We start from the raw sequence: 18,285 nt of genomic DNA, 5'->3' as shown, positions 1-18,285 counted from the left end.
TACCCAAACCTCTCAGGCAGGGAGGAGGCAGGGAGACTTGCTCCCCGGAGGGTCACTGGTGGCGCCAGGACGGAAGAGATGGCTGCTGAGTGGAAAACTGCGGTGAACCCACAGTGGCCTCCCAACCTAAGGAGCAAAGGGATTTAACTTCCTTTGGCTACTGACTGGCTGGTTAGGAAGAGGTGTGCTTCCACTTCCCACAGGGCCAGCTTGAGCACCTAGAGGCCTCAGAGCTGTTCCCCCGTCATTGCTAAGTGTTAGCAGGTCAGTCGGTTCAGCAACTCTCAGGACACCAACTAGTCCACAGAATTCAAAGATTGCGGTGAACTTCAGTAACACTCTTTAAAAAGAGTTGACACTAAAAAAAATTTTTTTTTACTTATTTATTTTCATTTATTTATTTTTGGCTGTGTTGGGTCTTCTTTGCTGCGCACGGGCTTTCTCTAGCTGCGGCAAGCGGGGGCTGCTCTTCGTTGCGGTGCGTGGGCTTCTCATTGCAGTGGCTTCTCTTGTTGCGGAGCACGGGCTCCAGTAGTTGTGGCACACAGGCTCAGTAGTTGTGGCGCACGGGCTTAGTTGCTCCGCGGCATGTGGGATCTTCCCAGACCGGGGCTCAAGCCCCTGCATTGGCAGACGGATTCTTAACCACTGCACCACCAGGGAAGTCCTTCAGTAACACTTTTAATAGACCTGCCAATTAATAAAAATAAACCCAGCCATGGAAATCAAACTCATCTGAGGCTATTTCCTACTCTTGTCATGGGAAATTGTAGGAAAGTGCACATTCCTTAAGAATGGAGTAGATCTCCTCATCCTCGTCCCAGAACGCCCCCATCAGTCAGGCCTTTTATCTCATGGCAAACATGACCCCTCCCCGCTACCAGCTTGCTTCTGACCACCTGAAATGGGTGTGTGCTTTACACACATGCTCTCGTCACGCCTCCCAGTTACTCACGTGTCACAGAAGAGGGCACCGAGGCCAAGGGGGAGGCCAGGCTGCCAGACAGCTGACCATCTGACTGTCCCCATCCTTGACTCCCACGTGTGGTACCCACACACCTGCCCGGAGGCGTTCCTCGCCCGTCCTCAAGGAGATAGCCCAGGGTGCCTTCTCAGACTCGGGCTCTTGCATTTGTGTCCGTGGGGCTGCCTGCCGGCGTCTTCGTCCTCTCCCCCAAACTCGCCCACTTTTACACCCTGTGTTGTCAGGAGCCTCTGCTGCTGAGTTGGAGTCCTCACTCCACACATGCTCGCTGCCACGCACCTTCGGTGGACCAGGCACGGAGCCGGCTGTGAGGACACGGTCCAGCCATCACAGGGTTCTGGGTCCTTCAAGGAATGAATTCTCCCATCTCAACTATCACAGCAAAAACACTTCTCCCTCAGCATTCCCTCAAAGCATCACCCCAGCCCTCCTCCATAACCCTCATGTGAGGACCGGGGGCAGCATCTGTGCCGGGCTCGCCTTAGGCCTCAAGTGCCAGAGGTGGGCACAAGAGGTTTAACATCCTCCCAGCACTGAGACCTCTCTGATGAGAGCTCCTCACACTGTGTTCACAGGTGACTGCTGGCTGCTGGCAGCCATTGCCTCCCTCACCTTGAATGAAGAAATCCTGGCTCGAGTCGTCCCCTTGGACCAGAGCTTCCAGGAGAACTACGCGGGGATCTTCCACTTCCAGGTAACTTAAGAGTTGGCTCGAGCTTCTCCCGAGCAGGTCCTGAGGGCTAGGAGCAGGTGCTGGGGACCAGGCACAGTACTGTTCTACGAAGGACACTTGAGAGACAGCGGGAAGCTGCCTGGCCTGTCGTCGCCCTGGGACCCCGTAAGGACGGCGATGCGGAGGAGGGCGGTAGGGCAGGGCACTCCGGAAGTAATTCCCCCATTTCTTTAAGAAAGTTGACTATTTGGGGTCTGAGACAAAATGTGAAGGCACCGCTCGCTGTCCTCGTTTTACGCTGGTAAAGGAGAAATAGTATTTTGAAAAGCATAAGGCACAGGGCAGAGGGCTGGAGGGGCAGGCGTGGCCTGGGAGGGACGGGCAGGTGCCTCAGCGAGGTTGTACCCGCAGGAGGAGGACTAGAGGGGAACGTCTCCTCGGGGATGCGATGGGCTTGGGGAACCCGTGGCGAGCGGCCGGGCAGGGAGGAGCCAGCTGCGGCTGAGGCTCACGACCCCCGCACGCTGCCGCCCCCTCCCCCTCCCGCAGTTCTGGCAGTACGGCGAATGGGTGGAGGTGGTGGTGGACGACAGGCTGCCCACCAAGGACGGGGAGCTGCTGTTCGTGCACTCGGCAGAGGGCAGCGAGTTCTGGAGCGCGCTGCTGGAGAAGGCCTACGCCAAGTAAGTGCCCGCCGTGCCCGGCCCCCGGCAGCCCGCCCCCAGCGGCCCTGCATTCTGGGAAGCAACACGGGACTTAGTCGAGGGCTGTCCTGAAGAGAAGTCCTCTTGTACAGAAGGACTACTTTGGACAAAATAGGGCTCTCAATTCTAGGAGATAACGCGCCCAGCTATTGCCATTTTTAACCAAATACACAGGAACAAGTCATGGTACTGATCGTGCTGGCCTTGAGAGGGACCTCTGCTTCCTTGGCAGGTCATGTTACATTTTTGTCAGCTAAATACAGCCAAGAGTTGCTGCCCGTGGGCAAAACTATCCATTGCAGAGGTATGAAAAGGATGCAGACTTGCCCACAATACATAATACGCTGAGTAAAACTGGTTTCCCCTAGCCCTCCCAGCCGGGCCCCCGCCCCCCCAGGCTGCCCGGAGTCGAGCTTGTCCAGCGCTCAGCACTGCCCATTCTCAGCGGGACGCCCACGTCGGCCCCCCTCCAGAGCGGCCTGGTCCTGGCCCTGCTGCCTGGGCTCCCTCTGGGAAAATGACCGGCTCTCAGGGATCAGGAGGATTTCTGTTCCTTCCAGCCGCTGCCGGGGGGGAGGGCCAGGAGTCACACACCCAGCTGTGAGAACCTGGGGCCTGAGATGCTACCAAGTCTTATGCTCTAATAGTAGAGTTAGGGAAGCCAAAGGGCACCAACATCGCCATGGGGGGGAGCCCAGCCCCTCCTAACACAGCACAGGGAAGCTGCTTTCATTACTGAACTGTTTTCTTTTAAGCTATAAATGCCAAACAGCCAACTTAGCAGACCTCCCCTTTCCTGCCAGGATGTAGAAAGAATCAATACAAGGAGGTTGGGCCAGATAAACACCGAGGTCCTTCCATCTCTAAGGTTCTGTGAGATTTTTCCAGAAACTTCACAAAGTGCCAGGCAGTGGTAGCTGCGGCGACAGTCACTTGCCCTCGTGGGCACCCCGGGGTGGAGACAAACCAAGGAAAGACCCTGAGCACGGGGTCCCTGGAGCATCCAACGAAAGAGGCATGGGGGGAGGGGCACTTTGAGAAGCAGCAGCGTCAGCACCAGGTGGCAGCGGCGTCTGTCCCCTTCCTGCAGGCTCAATGGGTGTTATGAAGCACTCTCTGGGGGTGCCACCACTGAGGGCTTCGAGGACTTCACCGGAGGCATCGCCGAGTGGTATGAGTTAAGGAAGGCCCCTCCCAACCTGTTCAAGATCATCCAGAAGGCTCTGCAGAAAGGCTCTCTCCTTGGCTGCTCCATCGATGTAAGTCCAGGCCTCCCTCCCTGGCCGCACCCCCACCTGCTCTAGCTGAAGCGAGCCTCCTCCAACAGTGACCAAAGCGACCCACTGCCCTCATTCCCCACATGGTTGGCGCATCTTTTGTCCACCATACTGCACATCACCTGGAGCCCAGGGGTGGCTAGGCAACCACCAGGCTGGCTGGGGTACAGCTGCTGGGGCGATGGTGACTCCAGCCTTTCCTTCTCCAGCCTGCTTACAACCCTCAGCCTCCTTTGACTCACCACCCCGGACCACAGCTTCCTTGAGAGTCCCCTGCCCTCTGCTGAGCCCAAGGCAGGACCACTCCAGACACCTTCCGCCCCACCTGCAGGGCCTATGACCGGAGGGAGCCCAGCAGCCTTCCCTCCAGTGCCGCAGGGTTAGGGGGCCCGTGGCAAGACTTCAGAAGGCACAGGAAGGAACCATTCCCACGTGCCACCCTTGCTGGCAAACGTCGCCAGAGGAAGGGAGGTGGGCACAACCCCTGTCCCCAAGGAGCCTCCAGGCTTTGCCTGTGCCTGGCACCGGAGCCCTGTCCTAGCTCTGGTCCCTGTGGGGACAGGGGTAAGAAGTCTGGCTCTGGGGGCCCAAGTCTCTGTCTGACTCTAGGCAGGGATTCTCAGACTTTCTCTGCAAACCATGTTTGCATGGCAGAGACCCTTGCTACTCCCACGCAGCCCTTCTCACTGACCCAGACAAAAATAACAACCTCCATCAGAACAGATGGGGGAAGGAATGACTGGGGAAGTTCTAGTAGAACTGAAGCCAATTCTGAAGTCAGGCAGAAACGAAGGACTGTCCTAGTGTAAACCCCGCAGCGGGCGGGGCAGCCCTCGCAGTTTCAGGGGACTCAGCGCACCTGGGCCGCCGATGCCGTCCAGGTGTGTGTCCTGAGTCCCCTCCACGGTGCGCCCTTTCCTGCGGGAATTTGCAACCGTGCCGGGCACACACATGAGTGCAAGTGCCGCTCTCCCAGAGGGCTGCCCTCAGCCTCTTCTCTGGTTGTGAATAGTTGGTCAGCACCTCAAAGAAGTAGTAGGAGGGCCTCCAGGTGGGAGCGGGAGCCCTCCACCCGGGCCAAGGCCCTGCTGAGCCCTGAGCGACGGAGGAAGGGAGGAAGGGAGGGAGGGAGGGAGGGAGGAGGCGGGATGCGGCGGCCGGGCTGGGACTGATTCTCCCGCATTTCCAGATCACCAGTGCTGCAGACTCGGAGGCCATCACCTTCCAGAAGCTGGTGAAGGGGCACGCGTACTCGGTCACTGGCGCCGAGGAGGTAACGCCTGGCAGGCATTCTCAGGGGTCTTTCTCTTGCTCACACGATGGCGAAAGCATTTTCGCTGCTTGCTGAGGGTGGGGCCCGCGTTCCCCAGTCCTCGCTGAAATTCAGGGCCAAGGGGATGGGCCGGCCCTCCCCAGCCCCTGCCGGCCGCGCGCTGCCCTCTGCTGGCCGCGGGTCGGTCCAGGCCCTCTGTGCCACTGAGTTGCAGAATTGTCTCGCTCTTCTGGACCAGCTCAGATAATACAACAACACTGCGTCTGTGTAGTGTTCCATGCTCTTCAAAGTGCTTTCACATTTGATCTCAGAGAAGCCTTGGTGCCCCAGTTACTGTAGTGGTCAAGCCTGACTCTGCCTCTGGCTAGCTGTGTGGCCTTGCGCAGTTATTTAAACTCTCTTCTGCCCCCTAGTTTCCTCAAATTTAAATTAGAAACAGTAATAATAATATCCATTGTAGGGACTTCCCTGGTGGCGCAGTGGTTAAGAATCCACCTGCCAGTTCAGGGAACACGGGTTTGAGCCCTGGTCCGGGAAGATCCCACATGCTGCAGAGCAACTAAGCCCATGTGCCACAACTACTGAGCCTGCACTCTAGAGCCCGTGAGCCACAACTACTGAGCCCACGTGCCACAACTACTGAAGCCTGCACGCCTAGACCCCGTGCTCCACAACAAGAGAAGCCACTGCAACGAGAAGCCTGCACACAGCAACGAAGACCCAACGCAGCCAAAAATAAATTAATTAATTAATTTTTAAAAAATCCATTGCAGGTTGTTGAGGTGATTCAAACAAGTTAATATATGTAAAGCACTCAGACTGTACCTGACACATTGTGTCTAAGCGGGTCGCTGTCCTGGATTTTGCTGGGGGTTTTTTTTGTTTTTTTTTTTAATACTATAAATACTATTAGGTAGCCACCATCCACTGTTAATTACAAAACCCAGACTAGATCCCAGGTCTTCTGACATGTGCAGTGCTCTCTCTCTCTCTCGTTTTTTTTTTAACACCCCCGCATATATGTTTTTATTTTGAAAAATTTCAAGTCTACAGAAAATTTGACAGAACAGTATAATAAACATCCAAATGCTATTTTTCCAGATTCAACAGCGGTTGAAATTTTCCACACCTGTTCTGTCTCTATGTATGTGTACTTTCTTTCTGAGCCATTTGCAAGTAAATTGCAGATGTCACAACAGACACTTCGCTCCTGAATACTTCAGCATTTATCTCCTACCCATAAGGACACTCTCTTACATAATCCCAGTACTATTTTCATGCTGAAGAAATAAACACTAATTCAATAACATGAAACATTTTCCCAGTTGCTCCAAAATGTCCTTTATAGTACCGTCAATGTCCCCAGTCCAGGGTTTAATCAAGATTCATGCACTGCATTTGCTTGTCATCACCAGTGTTCATCTGATGGAGCTCCTGTGACAAAAGTACATCCTATTATAGTTAGTTAAACTAAGGTTCAGAGGTGACGTGTCAACGCAGAGTCTAGAACAAGCACATCTGTGCCTCAGACTCAGGGTAGAGGTTAAAGAGCCCTGGTTCTTGGGGCTTCCCTGGTGGCGCAGTGGTTGGGAGTCCGCCTGCCGATGCAGGGGACGCGGGTTCGCGCCCTAGTCCGGGAAGATCCCACATGCCGCGGAGCGGCTGGGCCCGTGAGCCATGGCCGCTGAGCCTGCGCGTCCGGAGCCTGTGCTCTGCAGCGGGAGAGGCCACAGCAGTGAGAGGCCCATGTACTGCAAAAAAAAAAAAAAAAAATAGAGCCCTGGTTCTCCAAGGGCCAGACCCTGGGAGCTGCCAAAGCTGAGCAGCCACGAGGGTCTGGGAGTCAAGGCCCTCTCCTTTTTGCGATCCCCCTTATTACATGGACTTGACGACTCCCGCCCTTGGCTCATGGAGAGAAAGGGGCTTTGGGCCGGAGAACCTCCAGGCCTGGCTTGAACTCAACATCTCTCTCCTCTCCTTCACCCACCCCTCCTGCAGGTGGAAAGCAGAGGAAGCCTGCAGAAGCTGATCCGCATCCGGAATCCCTGGGGAGAGGTGGAGTGGACCGGGCAGTGGAACGACAAGTAAGGAGTGCAGGGTCGGGAGCCGGCGTCAGGGCACTCTTTCCAGGGGTCTCTGGGGAGCTGCGGGGAGGGGGGGGGCTGGTAGCTGTGCTAAGAATAAATCCCCGAGAGCACAGGCCACCCTGAGCGGGACCCCTGGGGCTGGTAGCCCTCTAGGCTCGTAACCAGTGCACTCCAGCCATCAGGGGGCCTTTACAAGGCCCAGGGCTCCTGGGACGCTCATCCTTTCATCACCTCGTGGTTCCTCCCTTCCCTAGCTCGGCGTCACCTTGCTATTGGATCTTCAGGGAAAAAATACACCCTTCCTCCCCTAAGCACTCGTTCTATCCCAAGGATGTAAACTTGGTGCCTGTGACCAGAGAGAAGTCCTTCTGTTGGTGTCCAGGGTCCCTGGTAGGCCTGTTAGACCTTCGACTCTCTGGGGTGAACTCCGTGAGCCCCTCTCCTGGTCTTCCTCTGCTCCCTCCTCCACAGCCCAGCACCCACAGGTCTTCACCTTTTCCCTGGCAGCCTCTGCCATGGCATAGAGACACCCGCCAGGGCCTGCAGGTCAGCCACAGAGGCCAAGATGAGCGCCCCTCCCCTACATCAAATTTCCAGTCGCCCCTTAAAAGAGCTGACAGGCCCATCTCAGTTTGGGCCACTGATGCTACTTCATGCCTCTCTGATGGGCTGTGTTCATCTTCTGGACTGTTCCTTGCCACCATCTCCCAGGACACTGTATCCTCTTACCTTGCTGCCCGGAACCTCTCAGCCACCTGTGTGTTACTCCCCTCCCTTACTGGGGTCTGGGCCCTCAGGTGAGAGAGCATGTCCCCGGTCCTCAACTTTGGGGCATCTTGGGGAGAAGTCATCGTCCCACACTAGTTTCTAATGCCTCTCCCATTGCTTGGTTTTCCAGCTGCCCAAACTGGAACACTATTGACCCAGAGGAGAGGGAAAGGCTGACCAGACGGCATGAAGATGGGGAATTCTGGTAAGATTCTTAGGCTTTAGGGAAAGAGGTGTCTGATCTTTACTAGAAAATGAGTGAGGTGATCGTGTTGAGGGAGCAGGGGCGTGGGATCCCGGTTTTGTTGTTGTTTTAAATTCACTGTAAGACCTTGGACAAAAAAATTCTGGAACCTCTTCAATTTGTCCATCTCAACAGTAGGGTTTCAAAGCTGAGCAGCTCAGCAGAGAAGGCTAAGAATTCCTGCAGGCATGTTCAGGTCCCAGGAGAAAAGAGGGGAGAGATGGGCCTTTCTCCCAACCAGTTCCTAGAGATTCATCCCGAGGCCTCAAGAAATGGGTCCCTTGGAGAGTAGCAGTGGGCCCACGCGGCTGTGTCTGTGCTACTCTGGGACCACCTATGTCTGTACAGTACTGGCATTTTACCAAATGAGCAGCCGTATTTTGTCTCATGTGATACACATGGCCCCCATTTTTACAGATGAGAGTTGTGAGTTTCATAGAGGCTTAAGTAACTTGCTCAAGGTCACCTGGCTAGAAGGTGGTAGCACCAGGGCTAGAATTGGCACCTTCCAGTGGCAGACCTGGTGGCCATGTGGCCCCGAGGTGCTTTCTCCTAGCAGCTCTGCCTGGCCCTGACCGGGTCCTAGTCTGGCCTTGGGCGGAAGGTCCAGGCTTATCAGTGTGTCCCTCCGGTAACCTGGGTGCTGCGTCCCTGCTTCTGCAGGATGTCTTTCAACGACTTCCTGAGGCACTATTCCCGCCTGGAGATCTGCAACCTGACCCCTGACACGCTGACCAGTGACACCTACAAGAAGTGGAAACTCACCAAGATGGATGGGAACTGGAGGCGGGGCTCCACCGCGGGCGGCTGCAGGAACTACCCGAGTGAGCACCCTGCCACCGCCCCGCCCTGGCGTGCTGCACCCCATCCTGGCCGCTCCTACCCCCCAGGACTCTCTGCCTCTTCTCCCTGAGTCTCCGCCTCAACACCCTTCTTGTCCCCTCAGCCCCTTGCCTTCTGCACTCACCTGCCTCCCTGCCCACGCAGAACCCAGACGTGCTGTTGCTGTGATTCCTCTCCAGGCCCTAGATTCCCTGACGCCGCGGCCTCACCCACTGAGGCAGCGTCAACCCCACTTCATACCCACGGGCTACTTGATCCACACGAAGCCCACGCAGCCTAGCCCAGCAGGGGGACCTCACCCGCTGGGCCTCTGCACATCCAGGCCCTGCTTGTTGCCTGGCGATCCTCTTGTGCCCAATTCACTCAGCAGATGTTGATGGGGTCCTGCTCAGATGGGGGCAAGGATTCCTCCTCTGGTTTATCCTTTGTTTATTCCCCTGACTCTTCTGCCTTGATGGCCCAGTCCTCCCCTGCCCTCTCCCACTCAGAATTGTCCCGTCATGATGACATTTGCCAGTTATGGAACATACATTGGGTGCTAGGAACTGTGCTAAGTGATTTATTAATATATTACTCCACTTAATCCTCACAACAGCCTTCTGAGGCAGGCACTTTATTATCATCTCCATCTTTAAGATGAGGGGACTGAGGCTTGGAGAGGTTAAGTGACTTGCCCAAGGCCTCACAGCCTTGACTGTGCCTGGGATTTGAACCCAGGCAGTCTGACTGTGGAGTCAGTCTTTAAGTACTGCAGTGGCAAGTCATGGTCATATATTGATTCTCTTGTTACAGATGAGGAAACCGAGGCTCTCAGTGGCATACCTGGGCCACAGAGCAAGTAGTCAGACTGGGACTAGCAGATTGGTGCCTCTAGCTCTGGTGCTTTTTTTTTTTTTTTTTTTTTTGGGGGGCTGCATTGGGTCTTTGTTGCTGTGTGCAGGCTTTCTCTAGTTGTGGCGAGTGGGGGCTACTCTTCATTGCGGTGCGCAGGCTTCTCATTGCAGTGGCTTCTCGTTGCGGAGCATGGGCTCTAGGCATGCGGGCTTCAGTAGTCGTGGCTCTAGAGCACAGGCTCAGTAGTTGTGGCGCTCGGGCTTAGTTGCTCTGAGGCATGTGGGATCTTCCCGGACCAGGGATCGAACCTGCGTTGGCAGGCAGATTCTTATCCATTGCGCCACCAGGGAAGCCCAGCTCCGGTGCTTTTAATCCTTCACCTCATGTATGCAGCCACCAAGCAAGTTCCAGAGGTGCTGGGATGGTCCTCTGCCTCAGATAAGACTATGTCTCCTACCCACTAGATCAGGGGTTGGCAGACTCTCTCTTAAGGGCCAGATAGTTGACACTTTTGGCTCTGTGGGCCATCTAGTCTCTATGGCAACTATTCAACTGTTGCTGTAGCCCGAAGGCAGCCATACTTAAGTGAATAGATATGGCTGTGTTCTAATGAAACTTTATTTGTAAAAACAGGCATCCAGCAGCCCCTAGAGCCGTACTTTGCCAAACCCTACACTAGATAACTTTATTTCCACAAGTTGAATGTTATTAGGTAAAGGAAGGAGATCACATTAATTATCCTTAAAATGAATGAATCTCAGCTCCTTCCTGCAAATAGGTTTTGAAAGTTGGGAGGGCAGAGACACCATGGGAGTGGGCAAGGGGACAGGCCCAGGAGGACGGGGACACAGAACAAGAGGCTGAGACTGGGCATAGGATGTTCCTGGCCCCTGGGTTCACTGAAGGGGGTGCAGACCTAGTCCCCAAGTCCCCACAGCCAGGCCAGCAGGGCCATCTCTGACCCCCGAGTTAGAGCCTGGTGAGGGGAAGATACCACGGGGAACTATCACAGCTGAGCCAAAGGAGATCTGGGCCTCAGCTCTGACCACCCTGTTCCAGGATGAGGAATGCCTCCCAAGCCCGGCCAGCCTGAGGGCGAGCGAGAGAGAACTGCAAAGGGGAGTTTCTAATTTAGGTTCCCGTGAGGTTCAGACAGACCCCCAGCCCTCCGCTGCTCATGGTCTGTTCCCACCCGGACGGGCTGCCAGCCAGCCCTGGTCTCTGGTTCCTCTGCCCTGCCATCCCCCGCTGCCCATCCTCACCCCCCACTCCCAGCAGCCTCCAACCCCTGCGACCAGCGTGGCCTTGTCCCCTCGTCCCCCCGTGCACACCTGTTCACGCTGGGCTGCCGCGTTCTGAGGGACTGACCCCCGCCCCTTGTGGCTGCAGATACCTTCTGGATGAACCCCCAGTACCTGATCAAGCTGGAGGAGGAGGATGAGGACCAGGAGGACGGGGAGAACGGCTGCACCTTCCTGGTGGGTCTCATCCAGAAGCACCGGCGGCGGCAGAGGAAGATGGGCGAGGACATGCACACCATTGGCTTCGGCATCTACGAGGTACGGGAGGGGCGTCCGCAGGGCTGGGGCTCCTCCTCCCCTTCCTCCTGGGCTCGTGTCAGCCCCTGCGACGAAGGCCAACCCCAGAGGCAGACCTGGAGATGGGACCCCAGGCCGGGAGCTTGGCCAAGGAAAAGCAAAGCCACGGGCTGGGCCAGTCTTATGAGACTCATGCAGGGAGGTCCCTGCAATTGGTCTGGGTCACCAGGAGCCTCCCCAACCCGCTTCCCCTGCAGCCAGCTTCCAGCAAGTCCCGCTCTTTCAAATGGCCTCCGTGTCCCTTGTCACTTCCCCCAGGCCTGGCACTCGGGCTGGCCACCAGTCTCCAAAGAACAGAACAGATGTAAGACAAGGACAGAGTATGCCGGCCCGTGTCAGGAGCCGCTGTGAGGGCAGGCCTGAGCCAGCAGGTCCCGTCCCGCTGGGCAGAGCCCGCGCTCGGGGCAGGGGAGCGGCCGGCCCTCTGCTCCCACCAGGGCTCGGCCGGCTAGAGCCCCGCCCAACACAGGCGCTCGCACTGCCCCCATGTCCTTTCATTCCGAACCAACTGCCCAAACACACTGGGCCCGGTCCCCTCCCCTCTCCCTTCTCCCGCACAGAGGAGAGCTGCTCCTGGCCTGGGGTGAGCAGTGGGAGAAGCGGGGTGCAAGGAAGGCTTCAGAGCCGCTCAAGTGGGGTGCACTTTGCTGTGATGGGTGGGCCACAGTGATGTGCTGGGACCGGCCCACTCTTCCCAGCCCTACATTCAGTGAGGTCACGTGGGCAGCCTGAAAACAGCCACGGCAGGGAGGGGGCAGTATGTGAAGCGTGGACATCAGCAAATACTACACATCAGGTCTCCCACCGAACCCTGAGAGCCGGGCTCCCAGCACGGCACGTAGGAGTCAGACACAGTGTCGGGGAGAAGGCTGTCTGCTCACTTCACTCGGCAGGGAAACGCGGCTGCCGCCCACGGGGCGGCGACCTGCCTGCTCACCCACCAACAGGTGGAGATGGGCAAGCACCCTCATTTCTAAAAATGCACATAATTCCAAGCTTCTCAGTCTCTGAAGTAGAAGCTGAGGACTTCAGATCTGGGACAGAATCGCTGCAAGAAGAATGCAGACTGAATTGTGACACACAGCCCAGACTTGGAAACCCAGCCATGGGCTTTCAGAGCCGAGAAGCACCTATCCCGTTTTAGGGATAAGGAAACCGAGGCCAGAGAAGGGAAATGACTTGCTTGAGGACATACAGATGGATGTGGCCGGCAGAAGCTTAGAACCAGCACCTGCTGGCTCCCAGCCCCGAGCGCAGCTGTGTCCCTGTGCTGCTTCCTCCAGCCCTGCTTTCCCTGGCGGCGAGGGTGGGGTGTGGGCTTTGCTCCAGGCAGCTGAGTGGCCTCAGACAGGTCAGCCAGGTCACTTCACAGCTCCCGGCCTCGGTTTCTTGCTCTATGAGTTAAGAACGGGGCTAAGGGCTCGTGCACATTATTGCTGGCTCATAAGATTTTTTTTTAAAATGTGGGAATACATTGAGTTCCTTGGGAAATAATTACCGGGTTGACTTAGTTCCTATTGCTAAAGCTACAGAGAAAGGCGGGTAGCAAAGGAGACCATCTCAGTGGTGACATTTCTTTCTGGAGCTTTTCCAGAGTCTGAATTCAGCGTGTTCTCCTTTATTTGCAGATTCCAGAGGAGGTACGTCTGGCTCACGTCAGCTGCCGTCCCTGGGGCCTCAGGTTCACCAACAAGGGAAAGGCTTCGACTGCTCGCTCGGGGGTCTTGTGAAGCCTGGGCAGGGGCTGGGGGCGGTGAAGGACGGGTCCCCAGCCCCTCTGGGCCCCGGTGAGGTTGCTCTGGTCCTCGATCCCAGGGTCGAAGCACAGTGTAAGGCAGCTGGGGCCGTCGCCCCGGGGCGTGCCGTCTCCCCAGACCTGGCAAAGCCGCCGCACACATGTAGTCCCGGGTGGAGGGTCCGTGGTCCTGGGGCTGCAGGAGACTCTTCCCGGAGTCCTGCAGTGCTCTTAAAACAGGCCTGAAGGGAAATGATGAGCCCTGCGGTGGTATTGTGAGAAGACGGGGGAGCACAGAAAGAGGCCTGGACCCCATTCCCAGCCCTGCCGTTTGCAGGCTGTGTGACCTTTGGGCAATTAACCTGTCCTCTCTGGACTTCAGTTTCTTCGTCAGTAAAACTGGTCAACCATCCACCTTGCCGGACTATTGGGACGCACTGTGATATGTGAGAGCACTTAGTAGGCCCACGGTTAGGCTCAGCTGAGCTGGTGAGACACACGGTCGCAGTGTGTGTGGTTTTTTTTTTTTTTTTTTTGCGGTACGCAGGCCTCTCACTGTTGTGGCCTCTCCCGTTGCGCAGCACAGGCTCCAGACGCGCAGGCTCAGCGGCCATGGCTCACGGGCCCAGCCGCTCCGCGGCATGTGGGATCTTCCCGGACCGGGGCACGAACCCGTGTCCTCTGCATCGGCAGGCGGACTCTCAACCACTGCGCCACCAGGGAAGCCCGCAGTGTGTGTTTTTAAAGGCCACAGTTATTCAAGTCGATACATGGGACAGGGCAGTTGGTGGCGTGCTGGGCCTTTGTGGATGCCGTGGTCAGACGGACAACCCACGTTTGGGAGCTGGGCCCCGTCCTCGCCGCGGTCCTGGCTGCTTGTGTCGGTGTGTCTATACCACACAGAACTGAGTGGATCCCGGCCGAGGGCGCTTTAACGTCCCTGAGTCGTAAGGGGCAGGCTGAGGACCTCTGTCCGAGTGGAGAGATGGGGCATCTGAAGACGGGGTGAATGTGGGTCCCCTGCCGTGTGTACCTCTGAGTTCCTGTTTGGGGTAGAAAGTTAGCTCTTCACCTAAGGTGATGCAGAGTTGTCGCCGTGAGCCTCTTGTCTCGATGAGTGGAGAGGACGGTGCTTGGAGCCCTTTCCACCCTCCACTCGCACTTGCTCCTGTTTCTTCACCAGTTCACAGGACAGACCAACATCCACCTCAGCAAGAACTTCTTCCTGACGCACCGAGCGAGGGAGCGGTCGGACACCTTCATCAACCTGCGGGAGGTGCTCAACCGCTTCAAGCTGCCCCCGGGGGAGTACATCCTGGTGCCGTCCACCTTCGAGCCCAACAAGGACGGGGACTTCTGCATCCGGGTCTTTTCCGAGAAGAAAGCTGACTACCAGTAGGTCGTTCAGCCCTCCTCATCCCCACCCCTTGTTCCTGACCCACCTGGACCCGCTGGTCCGCTTCTTTTTCTGTAGTACCCGCCCGCTTCGAAGGCTTAGCGTGAGGACTTGAGGTATTGAAGGACCTTAGTGCCGTCCTCGGGTCAGCAAAGAAAACAGACACTCGGGATCTTTCTGACGAGAAAGGGATGGTTGTAGAGCAAAGTGCAAAGGCCCATCATCTGGGGCAGTGCTGGTAGAATCCCTGCGTCCCCGCAGAGCCAAGGGTCTAAGTGCCAATCCCGGCGGGCCCTCAGATGCCTCCAGGGCCTATCCCCGCTACAGTCACGAGGTCTCCAGGTGCTCCCCCGTCCTCACTGGGGCCCCGCTGTTCAGGGACCTTTTTTGGCCGACACCGCTGTCGGCGTGGCCTCAGTTCACGATGGCGGCTGCCTCCGCCGTGTCTGCTCAGCTGGGCCCTTGACCGCGTGAGATGTAATCAGCCTCGGGCAACTTAAGCACAAGATTTACTGGAAGGCCCTGGAGACCCTCTAGAACTGATAGGAGGCTGGGCGCCAGAGGGCCGGGGTGTGGGAAGAGGGGGCGTGGCAGCTGCCGTGTCCCCCTCTGACCTTGGGCCACATGCTCAGATCCATGTGGGATGGAGGGGGGCGCAGTGGGCGGGAGGGGCAGGGATCGGGGGCTCCAAGACAATGCACAGCAGAGAAGGAATTGCCCTCGCTGTGGAGCAGAAGGACCCAGCCCTGCACACAGGGCTGTGTGTGGGATAAACTAGCCAGGGCCTGAGCTTCAGCTGAAATCTCACCCAGGCCTCCCTGCCTTCTCCCACCCTCGGCAGAGCAAGTAGGCAGCAGGGTACACTGCATGACTCTCCGTGTGAAGATTTATGACGGCAAAGGGCGTTGCAGAGGGAACCTAAAAGCTGTTTCTCCAGGCCAGAGCGCCAGCACCGTAGTACCTGGGAAGCCTGTGCTCTTCGATGAAGATTGAAAACTAGCAAACAAAACAGTTCTGACTCTCCAAGTTGTTTTAGCCAGGACACTTTCTTGGATCATTTCTAACTGTAATTTCTGCTGTAGGGGATGTGCTGTCACAGAAACTTGGGGTGCAGAAAACCCCCGTGCCCACCCCATGCTGGGTTTAACGGTGCAGTTCCATTTTAGCCGGCATTTCTGCACCACTCCCTTTTCAGTAACACAGTTTCCTTCTGTTTCCAGAGTCGTCGACGATGAAATCGAGGCCAACCTTGAAGAGGTACCGTACTGCTTGAGCTTCACCCGCTCTGTCCTGAACAAGCCCAGGGGCAGCGGAGCAGAAAATAACCCCAAGGGTTTAGGAGGCCCCTAAGATTTCACGAGCACAGCTTGAAACTAGGGTGCATCCCTGGCCTGGGAGTCCGAGAGCGCTTCCTGCACTGGCCGTGGCCTCTGCGTGGGGCTGGACGGTCCCCCGGATGTAGCCCGCATGCACGGGGTGCCTGGAGGATGGGACACCAGGCTGCTCTGAGCAGTGGGCGGTCTTGTCGCTCCCCCTTCTGGCCCTCAGTTTTCTCATCAACAAAATGGAAACGTTGCATGACAAGATTTTTCAGGTTCCCTAGAGTTCTGGGAGTTGTGATTCAGTGGTAAATCCTGAGGGCTTTGAGGACTACGACTCAGGAATTCCAGACCCAACCTAAGAGTCCAGAGTTGAGGAAAGAAAGCATACAAAGGGGAAGGAGCGCTCTTCCCTCTGTCCCGGTGCCCGCAGTGGCTTGATGATTGTTACTCCTCAGCTGCTGAAGCTCCGTGTACTCAGTGAGACATGGAACAATTTCCAAGGGCCTCGCAGCTGTGCTCTCGCCGCGTTCAGAGTCGTTCCCGACCACACCAGCTAGTCTTCACACTTCTGCGTCCCCATCAGTTAGATCATAAAAGGCCATTTTGGTGGAATGTCGGAGAAGATGCCTATGTGAGAAATTAAGAGTGTAACTCCTTCCCACATAGTTTATAGTCCCTCTTATGTGTTTTAACTGGAAAAAAAAAACTCCTTAATTCCTCACACTGTCCTTCGTCTCAATCCCAGTAACCTTAGAATTCAGGCCTGAGAGAGGGAGAGAGGGTAACTGAGGCGGGAGGGGAGGCCGCCCCGGAAGGGAGAGCAGGCGCCCGCTGGTCACCACATCTCACTTCTGTGCCTCGCCTTCCAGATTGACGTCAGCGAGGACGACATCGATGATGGATTCAGGAGGCTGTTTGCCCAGCTGGCAGGGGAGGTAAGTGTTCCCCAAACCTCTGTGCTGTGCACCCTGCTTGACGCAAAGGGAGAGACCATCTTTGTCCTCAAGGAGACTTCAGTCTAAGGGGGGAGAGGAAACAAATTGAACAAAAAGCAAAGAGGAATTACAAACGTAACTGGGATTTCCACTCAGATTCCTTGCCCAGGGCCTCTGCACGTCAGTCGCCAGGGGCTTCTGCTGTTGGGGGTCAGCTCTGGCTGTGATCCTCCTGCCTGAGGACTCTGGGCCTCTCCTTGTGGCTGTTTTGTTTGCTCTGTGCCCCTGCAGCTGAGACATGGATCTCAGCCCCTTCTCTTTGATTGCCACAAAAATATTTGGGGACATGGAGGGTTTTCAATCTCAAGGATGCAAGGAACAGAGTGTCAGCCTTCCCTGTTCTTAAAAAAGAAATCCCTCAGGCATCTAGGCTTCCGTCCGCTACAGAGTTAGCAGGCCTCTTCTTCCAACGACTCCAAACAAAGTCGTTCTCCTCCATATATGGAGGACACTAGCTCTCTCAAGTGTCCACCATCGGCTTACCTGGGCCTCCTCATCAGAGTTAAAGCAGGCGCCACCTGCCCCATGCCTCCGCCTGCCTGTCTGCCTCCCTCCCTCCTGGTTTCTAAGGGAAGGGGCATCATAGAGACATACTTCCCCACTGATTGAAAGACACACACACACACCCAAGAACGCACAATGTCAGTCTTGGTCTTAAATGATGGGGCTTGTCCCCCAGTTACACAATATGTGTAAGTGAACAGAGGTACCCGCACCACCTTTGAGGAGCCCTGGCATCAAAGGCCACAGGAAAAGTGCTGGGGCAGTTCTTGGAGACAGCCAGTCCCAACCAGCTTTGCAGGAAGCCAGATCTGGGTTTTAAAGGGAGAGGAAGGCATGCTGGGTGCGAGGAAGGGTATAGAGAACTGAGTCAAAAGACCACAAACACGGGTAGAGTGGAGAATGTATTCTTTATATTCTCCACAGCAGAGCGATGGCGAACGAACTCTGCCTGGAGCACACTGTGCGTTAAAACACTATCAAACACTTGGGCTGTGGCTGTGTTCCTTTGTAGCCTGGCGGGGGCAGCAGCAGCCTATCCCGGGGGCTTGTTAGAAATGCACACCCACAGACCCCTCCCCGCCCCAGCTCTAATGCACCTCTCGGGCTCAGCCACAGCAGACACCCGTTACACGTCTGCTGCTCCGTGCTTCACGCAGCCCCAAGGGAGCCAATAACGACACTCTGGTTGCATGTCCACAGGATGCAGAGATCTCTGCCTTTGAGTTGCAGACAATCCTGAGAAGAGTTCTGGCAAAGCGTAAGTACCCACCCCTCGCACATCCCTCATCCTGCTTCTCCTGCAACGTGAGGGGACACAGCAACCCTTCCCCTTCCCCGGCTCAGCGGCTGTGGCTGAACCGTCACCCCCACTCCTGCTTAAACGCCACCGTCACCACCAAGGAACTGGATGAAGGAGGTTCTCCCCGATGTGATAAAAAAGGGCGGGCGAAGGTTTCTGGAGTCTAGAGGTCAAAGATCACATCCAGGTTTCCACGACTTATTAGCTCTGTGATCTAAACCGAGTTAGATAATCTCCCTGACTCTTGT

The 18,285-nt window shown here is 56.2% G+C and overlaps 1 protein-coding gene across 1 annotated transcript in view; it reads left to right on the top strand.

The window, feature by feature from the left end:
- CAPN2 (calpain 2) overlaps positions 1-18,285 on the top strand; it is a 54,072-nt gene that overhangs the window by 27,271 nt on the left and 8,516 nt on the right. Inside the window, exons 3-15 of the mRNA XM_060091389.1 lie at positions 1,561-1,679; positions 2,208-2,341; positions 3,453-3,621; positions 4,829-4,912; positions 6,911-6,996; positions 7,898-7,972; positions 8,675-8,835; positions 11,078-11,247; positions 12,915-12,926; positions 14,205-14,416; positions 15,638-15,674; positions 16,609-16,674; positions 17,938-17,995. Coding sequence (XP_059947372.1) covers positions 1,561-1,679; positions 2,208-2,341; positions 3,453-3,621; positions 4,829-4,912; positions 6,911-6,996; positions 7,898-7,972; positions 8,675-8,835; positions 11,078-11,247; positions 12,915-12,926; positions 14,205-14,416; positions 15,638-15,674; positions 16,609-16,674; positions 17,938-17,995 — 1,383 coding nt within the window. The remainder of the gene's footprint in view (positions 1-1,560; positions 1,680-2,207; positions 2,342-3,452; positions 3,622-4,828; positions 4,913-6,910; positions 6,997-7,897; positions 7,973-8,674; positions 8,836-11,077; positions 11,248-12,914; positions 12,927-14,204; positions 14,417-15,637; positions 15,675-16,608; positions 16,675-17,937; positions 17,996-18,285) is intronic.

The sequence above is a fragment of the Mesoplodon densirostris genome, chromosome 2, assembly GCF_025265405.1.
Source record: "Mesoplodon densirostris isolate mMesDen1 chromosome 2, mMesDen1 primary haplotype, whole genome shotgun sequence".
In the NCBI taxonomy this organism is placed as follows: Eukaryota; Metazoa; Chordata; class Mammalia; order Artiodactyla; family Ziphiidae; genus Mesoplodon; species Mesoplodon densirostris.
Note: the sequence above shows the minus strand (reverse complement) of the source record. Positions and strands in the feature narration are given on the sequence as shown.